Source organism: Hyla sarda, chromosome 1 (genome assembly GCF_029499605.1).
Source record: "Hyla sarda isolate aHylSar1 chromosome 1, aHylSar1.hap1, whole genome shotgun sequence".
Lineage (NCBI taxonomy): Eukaryota > Metazoa > Chordata > Amphibia > Anura > Hylidae > Hyla > Hyla sarda.
In genome coordinates, this window is record NC_079189.1 from 252,735,445 (window position 1) to 252,748,253 (window position 12,809).

Consider the following 12,809-nt stretch of genomic DNA (forward strand, 5'->3'; position numbering starts at 1 on the left):
AGCAACACTGTAATCTACATACCCACAGACAAATAGATATTGTGCATTTTGTGCATTGTGGTGCTTTTCCATTTTTAATTTTTTTTAATTTCACTGGGTTAGACATTAGGCGTGGCTTAGAGGCAAGGGGGGTGCAGCTTGAAATGTGACACAGTTTACCAAATTTTTGTACACGGAAAGCCAACTAACAGTTGGTACAGAATTAGACAATAGTATTTAAAAGATGTGCCAAATTTATTAAACAGCAAAAACCATTGTGAGAAACTTGCCACATTATTAGACTACTTATTTCATCTAAGTATTAAACAGGATTAATTTCCCCTATTACATTCAGAGACTTTGTATGTGTCTTCTATAGACAGGTTCACTGATTATTACTCTGCATGCAAGTAAAGAATGACACTGATAAAATGAATATATCGCTAAATACAAGATATATCTATAGAAATATGTCAAAGTACATTTGTCATTAAATTGCGCTATTGGTTTTTATAACATCTGTTCTATAAGGAAGCATTTGGACAATTAACAATAGGTGAAACTTCACAAAAATCATAAATAAAATCTCTTATCTCATATAAAAATACAGCAGTTATTATTTAGTATTGGGAGGCCATATTCTTGTTACTCACCTCCTTCATGCAGGAGAGAGGAAGGAGCATTCTAAGCATGGTCAAGACCTCAATCATGACCATAAAAAGAGCATTTAATTTGTATTTCAATCTTTGGGATATGTATATGACCTGATTTCGAAGAACTCTGCCAATCACGATAAGGAAGAGACAAAGGGGAGATTTATCAAACTACACCACTGTTCCTCTACACAGGTTTTAATAAATCTCCCCCAAAGTTATTACCTACACAGTGGAGTTTATTTACTAAGAGTGGAGTGGAGTTTTCTTTGTGGGTCTTGATTTTCGACAGGTATTTTCCCAAGGTATTTACTAAGGTTTCCCTACATTTTGCACTTTTCCCTACGTTTTGCTTTTTTTTTTTTACAACTGTTTTGATCTATTGGGTTTTCCTCAGCTCAAATCCACCACATTTTTTGTGGAAACCATAGTAAATATGTTGGGATTTTTCAAAACTGTCAGGACCACACCCCTTTTGCCTGGACCATGCCCACTTTCTCCCGTGGCCACGCCCTGGGTTTTTACTTGTAAAATGGAGGATTTAGTTTTTTTGGGTCACAAATTGTTTCGCAAGGGACGTGCGACACAATTTGGGGGCAAAACCTGACAAAAAAGACTCGGGATCACGTTAGTAAATAAACCCCAGAGTGTGGCCAGGAGTTGTGCTGTGCAGGAGTTGTACTGTAAAGGATCTCCTTGAGGCTGTGTTCGTACATTGCCAACTAGCACTACTGCAGCTAATTATGGCATGCGATTTTAATGCGAATTACCAACATTTTGGTAAAAAAAATTTGCATTTTACCGCAATTATGTAAATAATGTATTTTCTAACAAAAACCCATGCAGTAATGTGTAAAGACAGCCTAAATGGCACTGCTGCTTCTTCATTCTAAAAAGTGAAGACAATGTGGCAGTCCAAATCCCACTGAGAGATAAATAATAACTATTACAGTGGCCAATTAGTGGTCAAACAGGCTGACATCGGGACAGAAATAAGCCATCAGCTGCAAATCACCCAGTGAAATAGGGGATGTCTGGCCAATGGCTGATCGCACCCTCCCCACCAACCTGTAAACAAGTGCCGATCTACGAGATCAGAGCTTAGATGGCATTGTGTCATTTAATAGGGCCTTTAGGCTAGTCATTTACCCCTTTAAGAGTATGTATTTTCACAGAGGGAATTCCGCTGTTGAAAATACACTGCAGCAGCCTCCCATTGTTTTCAACGGGATTCTGCTGCACCATTCACACTAAGGAATTTCTGCGGAAGTATTCCGGAATGCAGACTCATAAGGCCATGAGCATAAACGTTCATTCTTTTAGCAGACTGCGCTTGGAAATGCATTACCAATTATGGAGATGGCCCATTTCTGAGCTGTCCTAGCACTGCCTTGTTCTGCCAGTGCCCACTACAGATGGAATACCTCATGACAGAGATTCTGTAGCATAAATGAGCCCTTACAATGTATTGCTGATGACAAAGTCATCCAAAGAATTAACTTTATTAAAAGAAGAAATTATAAATTGGAAATTGTGAAATAATGGGAATCAACACAATCCACCAATCGCTATCACATTTATTTAATCCATTAAAATACCAAGAAGGTACAAATGCAGAATACCATCTATAATAAGAAATGGTGTTCAAGATGAAGCCAATTATGAAATAAGGTGACACTATCATCCATCCACTGGTACTGAAAAGCCAAATATCAATACCAATTACTGCATGATGTACAAAAGGGTAGAGGAGGGGTGAATGAATGGGAAAGAATGTGGGGGAAAGGGGAGGGCCTAGGTATGCATAACCCCTAACTGACTCACCTTACTTTGGACACGTTTGTACATATTGTATATTTGCATAATTTGCTACAATCTTTGACATATACATTGTATTACCTTTGCCTTTGTCCTAACATGACCAATTATATATTGGGCAAAAGGCCTGGCGGGGCATTTTTCCTTCTCCTGTCCACCCAGTTAGATAGACCCTATTAGTGAGATAGAGGGCTCATATCTCCTATTGTGTGTGTAGTAAGGGTCGAGATAGGAGAAGCATAGGGGTAGGTTCCGTTGTGGGGCTGTCCTTATCAGGGCGTTTAACTCTGCCAAGGATTAGGAATAGAAATAGGGGCCAACTTTGGGGGAGTAAGGTAGGGGGCCATTCATGCCCTCCCCTTTTCCCCAGGGGGCTTCCCTTTTCCCCAGATCCCTTCCGCTCCAGATTCTTTCCCATTCCTACACTCCTCCTCTACCTTTTAGGTCAGATTTTGTACTTTATAATTGATATTGATATTTGGCTGTTCTGTATCAATCTGTAGATGGGTGACGGTGTCATTTTGTATCATTATTGGCTTTGTCTTGAACATGATTTCTTGTTGTAGATGGAATTCTGCATTTTTACCTTGTTGGTATTTTAATGGATTTAAATAAATGTTAAGTTTTAGTGTATTATGCTTCAAGCGTTTTTGTTAAAGAGATTGTCCCACCTCCGCACTTCTGGCTTTCTCCTTTCCTACCGCTTTTTTGTGAAGCTGGAGGTGGCCGGAAAAGACAAAAGAGGCCGAACCAAGAAATTTACATGAACAGTGTAGCTTAAGGGGCTGTGCTGTTTGCGCAACTTCCATTAAAGTCAATGGGAGTTACGTAAATTACGTAACTTTCCTGCTTTGGTTACTTTCGGCTTTTTCGACCAATAAGATTATATAGATTGTATATATGCACTTAGTTTACTGCAATAGAAGGGAACACATATAATGTTATAGTTTCCATTCGTTCTTCATCATCACCACAAAGTATGCGTCACTGTCTATAGAGGCACTGACCCCACTGTAGTAATTAAGAAATTCTTCTTCAGTTACCTGAAAAAACAAAACAAAAAGAAAATTCATTGAAACCAAATAGAAACTTCTATACATCAGGCCAGCTGTGTCTCATGCCTCATGTCATCCTTATTATGTAGTATTTTATGCCATGAGACATACCTGTTCATCATTGTTATTGGGTGAATCAAAGTTTCCTAAGAAATGTGAGAAAACTTGTCTCTCATTCCACTCTCCATTCTGATACTTCTTGTGACATTTTGGATTGTAGACACCTTTCAGATCTTCAATAGTAATGACTCCATCACCTGTCTTATCCATTTTATGAAAAGCCTGCAGTATAACTTGTCTGCGAGCACTGGACATTGGAGGCTACGGAAACAGAATTTCAATGCATTGTTACTACATTTTGCATAATTAATGTGTCATCAGAAAATGATCTAATCAAGTTTTTATGTTAAATGCATTTTAAAGGCATTTTTGACGATGTTTCTTCTATTTTATCATCTATGTTATAAAATAATCCCGAAATCTTGCAGTCATGATTCTGACCATTAAATCGAAAACTAAGCTGAGACGATACAGATCATTTTCCAGCAGTGTCCTCCTTATATCATGGACAGGATTACAGGTGACACAAGTGTATAGATAAGATGGGATCTGCCTACTCTGCCCAGAACTCAGCCTCTCCTCTCCCTACTCAATGATCTCTGCAGGTTACAGAGCATGCCTAAACAATACTATTCATAGAATAGAGTCTGGACCAATCTATTGTGTCTATGTCCATAGGGCATGATCTAAAGCATGGTGCTTAATGCTGCTAAAAACACCTAAGGCAAGATGGCCATACAAAAAAAAAAAAAGATATATTTTCGAAAAAAAGAACATGTTTCAGTAACTGGCTCTAATAAAAAAAACCTAGGAGACACATTCACTTTATATTATATCATATGACAGATGGGAGATCAAATAATTGCAGATATGGTAGGAAAAGGAGCAGAAATGTTGGATTTCCACAAACTTGAACCTGCTCAAGCCTTAATAAAAGCTGTTAGGCTGGAACTCCACTGATGTTTTTTTTTTGCAAAAACGCCGTCAAAAACTCCAATTTTCCCGCACAGTGTTTTTTCAGTTAAAAAAATGCTGCGTTTAGATGTTAGCTGCAAGCCAATGGTAAACGGCAAAATGCCAGATTCACTTGGCATTTTTCAGTTTGGCGTTTTTTTTATCCTTTTGGCGTTTTTCAGCAATTTTGGGCTCAGAGGCTGGATTTTCAAAACGCCCGACAATACCTAGTATGGTGTTTTTTGCCCTGAAATCGGGGCGTTTTCATCTATGGGAGAGCAAAAACGTCAAGAAAAACGCCATGTTGGTTTTAAATTTTGCGTTTTCTGCAGTCGGTTTTTATTCTTTTTTGGACTTTCTTTTTTGGAGATACCTTTTTTATAAAAATTTCGTAGGGTACCATAAAAAAAAATTCATAAAAAAGATACAGTAGTGATGGAAAAAATTGTACCTAACGAAATGTATCTTTTTTTATTACGAAATGTTTATTAATTTTTAAACAGGGATCAATTTATGTCAGCGGGTAAAGCGTTAAATTTACTCCCATGATGGGAGTAGTAGTTACCTGTACTTATTGACAGATCGCCCGTAGCGAACCTCTTGTATAATGTATAGATGCCGCGGCCGCTCTTTTCTGGTCCCCTGCACTGACGTATATATACACATATTCATATTTCCCGCAGATAGCTGTGATTGGCCAGATGGTTCCAGCCAATCACAGCTCTCTGTGAGAAATCAGAATGTGTATATATACGGCGTGCAGGGGACCATAGAAGAGCGCCGTCCGCTGCATCCATACATTATACAGGAGGATCACAGCGGGTGTCAGGAGTGATACCCGCAGTGATCTTTCCTTACTACATGCTGGGAGCTGTAGAACCTGCATTAATAGACAGATCGCAGCGGGTGTCAGAAGTTACATTTGCTGCGATCTGTCTATTAATACAGGTACTACAGCTCCCAGCATGGAGCAGAGTGTGCTCCATGTTGGGAGTAGTAGTGCCTGCTAAAGGACACATCACAGCGGGTGTCACTACCGCTGTGATCCTCCTATCTATAGCAGAGATGGAGCGGCTGTATACATCGCTCGCATCCCTGCTCTGACTGTACCCCGGGCCGGCCACTCATTCATTCATCTTTTCCTCAGAGCTGTGATTGGCTGAAACCATCCGGCCAATCACATCTCTGGGCGGAAAATATGAATGGCCAGTGATGTGAATAGAGGAGGAGAAGAAAGGATCCTTTGTGGCGCTCTTCATACGATAGGAGTAGTGAAATTAAAGCCGTATTACCAGCAGTGAATTAGAAATAAAAACTGGTTTATTAGAGCGCTCGTGGACAACGCGTTTCAAAGGGTTGCCCCCTTCTTCATCAGGTCCAGTGATAGGTCAGAGTAAAAAGTACATCATTATATGCAAAAAAAGCCCGCGAACTACACAGGTAAGAGTGCGGGAAAGATAAACATAAAAACATAAGTACACACAATAAACAAGATAAAACATAAAATTACAGCATCCATATAAAATGCATTACCCTAAAATACACTCGTATGGAAAACTATTAAAATACACAGGTGGAGATCTGGTTCTAAAAGCGGGGCTCTGCCGCCCTCTGGACGAACCTAGCTGCTCCTCGGCTGTCTCCCATTGTGGCTACAGCCGAAGCAGTAGCTGTTTAGCGCATCCAAGTCTAGAGCTGACACTACAACGTGTCCATTGAGCGTCTTTTCTGTTTCCTCCTATTCCCTGCGAGTCCCAGACGAAACAGAAGGAAAATGGTGCAGTGGTTGCTCCTTAAAAGTGACCAATATTTTAATAGTTTTCCATACGAGTGTATTTTAGGGTAATGCATTTTATATGGATGCTGTCATTTTATGTTTTATCCTGTGTATCTTGGGCTTTTTTTTGCATATAATGACGTACTTTTTACTCTGACCTATCACTGGACCTGATGAAGAAGGGGGCAACCCTTTGAAACGCGTTGTCCACGAGCGCTCTAATAAACCAGTTTTCATTTCTAATTCACTGCTGGTAATACGGCTTAAATTTCACTACTCCTATCGTATGAAGAGCGCCACAAAGGATCCTTTCTTCTCTTCCTTCTCCATTGCATAAGACCGGCGCTGATTCCATCCCGATCGAGCGGATCCTGGCAGCACTTCCAAGCATGACCCACATCAGTTGGGCCCCTATGTCTTTGCACGTGTTGTTCCCTTAGCATAACGCCCCCAGGTGAGCACAACACTAAGAGTTTTTTCATATTACATTTTTTATCCTGGGTAACAACACAAGTTCACTTCACTCCCGACAGTTTAACCCTTACAGCCGTGGTCAGAAGTGACCGCGTGCTGTAAGGAGTTCTGACAGAGGGAGGGGGCTCCCTCTGTCTCTCCTGCAGCACCCCGGAGCATCGCGGGGTGCTGCTGCATACCTGGGCAGCCGGGGGTCCTACAAAGAACCCCAGGTCTGCTCTGGGTATTGCCTGTCAGGATGCCAGAGGCACGTCCTGATATGCTGCCTGCTAGTGAAAACTGGCAGGCAGCATATAACTGCAATGCTTTGGAATACTAAGTATTCCAAAGCATTAAAAAGTGTATAAATAAATAAAATAAAAGTGTAAAAATAAATTAAAATGTAATAAAAGTGTAAAAAAAAAAAAAGTATAAAAAGAAAAAAAAATGGTAAAAATACATTTATTAACCCCTTAAGGACCAGGCACGTATGAGTAAGTCCCTGCGCCCTGGGTCTTAAGGACCAGGCACGTACTCATACGTCCGTGGGAATTTTGCATCCCGCCGTGCAACGGGCGGGTTGCAAAACCGGACGCCTGCTGAAATCGTTCAGTAGACGTCCGAGACAAATGCCAAAGGGGGGGTCCTGAGACCCCCCCATGTCGGCGATCGCAGAAAATCGCATGTCAATTCAGACATGCGATCTTCTGCTATTCCGGGCTGATCGGGTCTCTGGTGACCCGATCAGCCCGGAAAATAGTGATGATCTGACCTGTCAGTGACAGCCCAGATCATCTTGCAGGGTAGGAGAGAGGTCGCAGTGCTGCGATCTCCTCCTATCCCCTGCCATTGGTCAGAACTGATTCTGACCAATGGCAGAGCAGGACAGTGGGTTGCCATGGCAACCCCCGTTCTGTCCATCCCTGGATGTCGCGGGGAACATGGGGAGAAGATGCCTGGGAACAGCTGATCGTCGCTGCAGACTGCTGGATCCTGGCTCAGGTAGGGAAGCGACGTGGGGGGGGCGGAGTGAAAGTAATGTGATCTTTACTGTGGCAACCACTAGGAAGGCCAAAGGCTGTTACAGTGGTGCCCAAACTGAAGCCCTCCAGATGTTGCCAAACTACAACTCTCAGCATGCCTAGACTGCCCAGGCATGCTGGAGTTGTAGTTTTGTAACATTTGTCCCTTCAGATTTTGCAATTTTCATGACATTTTTGAAAATTGCTGCTCTCTACTTTGAAGCCCTCTAATTTTTTCAAAAAGTAAAAATATGTCCATTTTATGATGCCAACATAAAGTGGACAGATTGTATTTGTGAATAAAAAAAAAATTTATTTGGAATATCAATTTTCCTTACAAGTAGAGAGCTTCAAAGTTAGAAAAATGCAAAATTTTCAAATTTTCATGAAATTTGGGGATTTTTCACCAAAAAAGGATGCAAGTAACGACGAAAATTTACCACCAAAATAAAGTAGAATATGTCACGAAAAAACTGTCTCAGAATCAGAATATTTGTTAAAAGTGTTTTAGAGATATTAAAGAGGTATTCCATGCAAAAACTTTTTTTTATATATCAACAAGTTAAACAGATTTGTAAATTACTTCTATTAAAAAATCTTAATCCTTCCAATAGTTATTAGCTTCTGAAGTTGAGTTGCTGTTTTCTGTCTAACTGCTTTCTGATGACTCACGTCCCGGGAGCTGTCCAGCTCCTATGGGGATATTCTCCCATCATGCAAGGGATATTCTCCCATCATGCACAGCTCCCGTGACGTGACATCATCATTGAGCAGTTAGACAGAAAACTTCAGAAGCTAATAACTATTGGAAGGATTAAGATTTTTTAATAGAAGTAATTTACAAATCTGTTTAACTTTCCGGAGCCAGTTGATATATATAAAAAAGTTTTTGCCTGGAATACCCCTTTAATTCTTAAAGTGAAAGTGGTCAGATGTGCAAAAAACGCTCTGGTCCTACAGTGAAAATTGACCTGGTCCTTAAGGGGTTAAATTAATCTAAATAAAAAAAAAGCATAATGTGTAGGATCGCATTGGCGGACATCCGCAGCATGTAATATAAACTTTTAACTCACCCACGTCGCTGGGGACGGGAACACCGGACAGCCGTCAGCCTATCACCGGCCAGAGCGATGCCCCGCCCCTGCCAGTGATAGGCTGAGCCCACTGTCATGTATGAAGCCGTATACAGCGTACAGCAGTGGTCTCAAACCTGCGAACCTCCAGCTGTTGCAAAACTACAACTCTCAGCATGCCCGGACAGCCAACATGCTGGGAGTTATAGTTTTGCAACAACTGGAGGTCCGCAGGTTGGAGACCACTGGCGTACAGTGAGTTCCATCGCCGGCGGGCCCCGAACAAAGAGGAGGAGGGCAGCAGTGCTTGACATATGTGAGTAGTACCCCGCTGGGCTGATCATTAATTGGGGGGAGCAGAACAGTGCTGGCGGGTCACATGATTTTGGGGGGGGGGGGAAGCCAAACACCGCGCGTCGGTCACATGATAGGGGCGGGGGGGGGGGGTAGGGGGGGGCAGAACAGTGCTAGCGGGTCACATGATTTTTTTTTGGGGGGGGGAATACCGTTATATACCGTGGAACCACCATAAGTTAAAAAAATACTGTGATACACATATATGGTCATACCGCCCAGCCCTAGGTATATGCAGAGCACCCCGCCTCTCCCCCCCTTCCCTAGAGGTATATGCAGAGCACCCCCCTCCCCCCCTTCCCTATAGGTAAATGCAGAGCACCCCCTCCCTCTCTCCCCCTTCCCTATAGGTAAATGCAGAGCATCCCCCCTCCCTCTCCCCCCTTCCCTATAGGTAAATGCAGAGCACCCCCCTCCCTCTCCCCCCTTCCCTATAGGTAAATGCAGAGCACCCCCCCTCCCTCTCCCCCCCTTCCCTATAGGTAACTGCCAAGCAACCCCCCCCTTCCCCATAGGTAAATGCCGAGCAACCCCCCCCCCCTTCCCCATAGGTAAATGTAGAGCAAAAAATAAAAATAAAAAAGGATGCTCACCTGATATCCCACGCAGCGATCTCCTCAGCGGCAGGGCCCGCGTCTTCTCCCCTCCACAGTACAGGCGCTGATGAATGACGTCACCGGCGCCTGTACTGCGTGCTGCGTGGGGGCGGAGGTCACGTCTCCTCTGTGTAGCTGCAGATGCGGCTCACACAGAGGGGACGCCTTCTCCTGTATGTGCGTGTATGGCGCATACAGGAGAAGGTAGCGCTTACTGCTGGGGATTTGGGACGAGTGTCCCGGACCTCAGCAGCTGCGGCGGCGGCGGCGGGTCAGTCCGCCCCTGGTACCCCCCCTTGAGAGTGGCACCCGGGGCGGGCCGCACCCCCCGCCCACCCCCTTAGTACGACACTGCTCACATGTATTGTTCTACTATATGTAGTCAGTTAACAAGCTTGTAATGTTTACATATATCATTGTGTTTATTGCTCATTTATGTATCTAATCTTATATCCAATAAATCTGCATACTTTTATAATACCTGTGTATTATTGTATATTGCAAAACTACATCTTTAAAGGGGTACTCTGCCCCTAGCATCTTATCCCTTATACAAAGGATTGGGGATAAGATGTCAGATCGCCGGATCCCGCCACTGGAGACCCCCGGGATCTTCGCTGCAGCGCCCTGCTATCATTACTGCACAGAGCAAACTCGCTCTGTGCGTGATGACCGGCGATACAGGGCCCGCCCCTCGTGACATCACAGCTCCGCCCCCTCGTGACATCACGGTCTGTCCCTGCAATGCAAGTCTATGGGAGGGGGCATGGCGGCCATCACTCACTCTCCCATAGACTTGTATTGAGGGGGCGGGCCATGACATCACAAGGGGCGGAGCCATGATGTCACGATGCTCCGGCTTCTGTATCACTGGTGATTACACACAGAGCAAGTTTGCTCTGTGCAGTAATTATAGCGGGGCGCTGCAGCAGAGATCCCGGGGGTCCCGCCGCTGGGGACATCTTTGGATAGGGGTTAAAATGCTAGGGGCGGAGTACCCCTTTAAGCGTTAAGGTCATCCCCTCATTAAAAGAACTTGTTGATACCTGAGGAAATATTCGGACTGTATTGTATTGTATTGATTGGCTTTGTCTACAATTCACTAGGTCATAATTTTTATATTTTAAATAATTTTCATAATTCATATTTTTATGACCATAATTCATGATTCATAATTGAGTTATTACCGCACGACAGGGAACTGTACTGCCAACCTAATGAGGGGGAACTACAACCTAATGTGGGGGAAACTATACTGCAGCCTAATGTGGGGGGAACTATACTGCCAACCTAATGTGGGGATCTATGCTGACAACCTAGTGTGAGGGAACAATGGGAAGGTATTGTATCGCGGTAGAGAGGTAGTCACAAGGTAATACATTAATCACAACAAACTAGACCAAATTAAAGAGGAAGAGTGCTATGTATACAGAACAACAATTGACATCTAGGGGTTACTATTACTAATACCCTTTAATTTCTCTTTCCTTTATAATAAAACCTTTTATTCATGTCCAATACTATACAGGTCGAGTAGTTAAAACTTCAGTTCCTGCACTAGAATGATTAATGATCCTGTGACCGGATACAGAAACCACTAGTCCCTGTTCACAGTACTCATAATCACAGCACTGAGATGGTACTACTGTATATGATTATTTGGAATTACCGGTAAATAATACAGTACTGGAGTTATAATAAACCAGTGACCATGTGCATGAACTTAGGAATAAAAATTATGATATCAGTGCTTTGTACTTAGGGCCACATTGCTGCCTACTGTACACAGCCAGAATTATTTGGTGAATGGCAACAAGTGGCCACCGTGAAATATCACACACTTAACAGACACGGCTTATACACTCCAGAGTATGTCCCAGATTGTCTTAAAGTTACTGATTGTTGGTACATAGTCATGCACAGTAACACACTGATACATGGCACTGGGACTCTAGGGAAACGGTTGCATAAACATGCTATGGTAAGATGAATATAATATATTTTTACCACACGCTGAGAAAAGGATTTAATCATAACCTGCATACATTCAGGACTTATCATTATATGTACTTGTCAGGCCCAAGGCCTGCGTGTGGAATCAATCCTTATGTATTTTATGTGTATATGTATATTGTATCATTTTATTGGGGCCTGTATTGTCTCCTTTTTGAGCCAAGGCCAGGCACAAGATGTCTCTGGCCCACTCATAAAGCTAGGCTATAAAACCAAGGATGAGATAAGGAACCTCAGTCCTAGACTAGTCATGCTTGAAAAGACTTGAGAGGATTTGGAGGTCAGTCACCTACGCCTCAACTCTGGGGGCATTCCTTTTTTACAAACCTGGTCACACCTTGGAAACAGCTGGAGGAGATCTCTTTTTACCAACTGACAAAAAAAATCTCTCGCAAGGACTTCTATGCACCAATAATCATATCCATAGCCCTGATTTATTAAACTGTTTGAGAGGAAAGATAGAGAGATTTTTCCACACAACCAATCACAGCTCAGCTTTCACTTTACCAGAGCTCGTTAGCTGAGCTGTGATTGGTTGCTGTGGAAAAATCTGTCTATTTTTTCTCTCACACAGTTTGATAAATCTGGGCCATGGTGTTTATCCCATTTTCGTTTCCTGAGCTGTCTTGTTGCTCTCTTTCTTATCTTGTTGTAACCTGTATGTCATTTGTTTCTGTGTTTTATACATAGCTGTTATACACTTCAGATTAAATGTTTAATTCATCAGCTCTGGTCTTTGATCTCTAAATATGAACTCTCCTTTCTGAAGAAAGCTTGTGTAGAAAACTGTTACAAAAGGGTTGATTTATTGACTTACTGGGGACTAGCAACAGGTACCCAGAGGTCCGGTGGCATAAACCCTTGCACTATAACACTTTTTCCAGTGTCTCAGCTAGACCGATAAGGTGTGATTTTGACAGGGCCGTATTAGTCTTCTTTCATATTACAACACAGCTGTACCATAAAGTTCTCTGCAAAAATATATATATTTCTAAAAAGATT

General features: G+C 42.6%; 1 protein-coding gene across 2 annotated transcripts in view; it reads right to left on the reverse strand.

The window, feature by feature from the left end:
• Window positions 1–3,026: 3,026 nt before the first annotated feature.
• CAPS (calcyphosine) overlaps window positions 3,027–12,809 on the reverse strand; it is a 46,742-nt gene continuing 36,959 nt past the window's right edge. For both annotated transcript variants that reach the window (XM_056551978.1, XM_056551979.1), the window contains exons 4-5: window positions 3,617–3,826; window positions 3,027–3,493 (exon numbers count right to left, since the gene is read on the reverse strand). In XM_056551978.1, coding sequence (XP_056407953.1) covers window positions 3,392–3,493; window positions 3,617–3,826 — 312 coding nt within the window. In that variant the 3' untranslated portion in view covers window positions 3,027–3,391. The remainder of the gene's footprint in view (window positions 3,494–3,616; window positions 3,827–12,809) is intronic.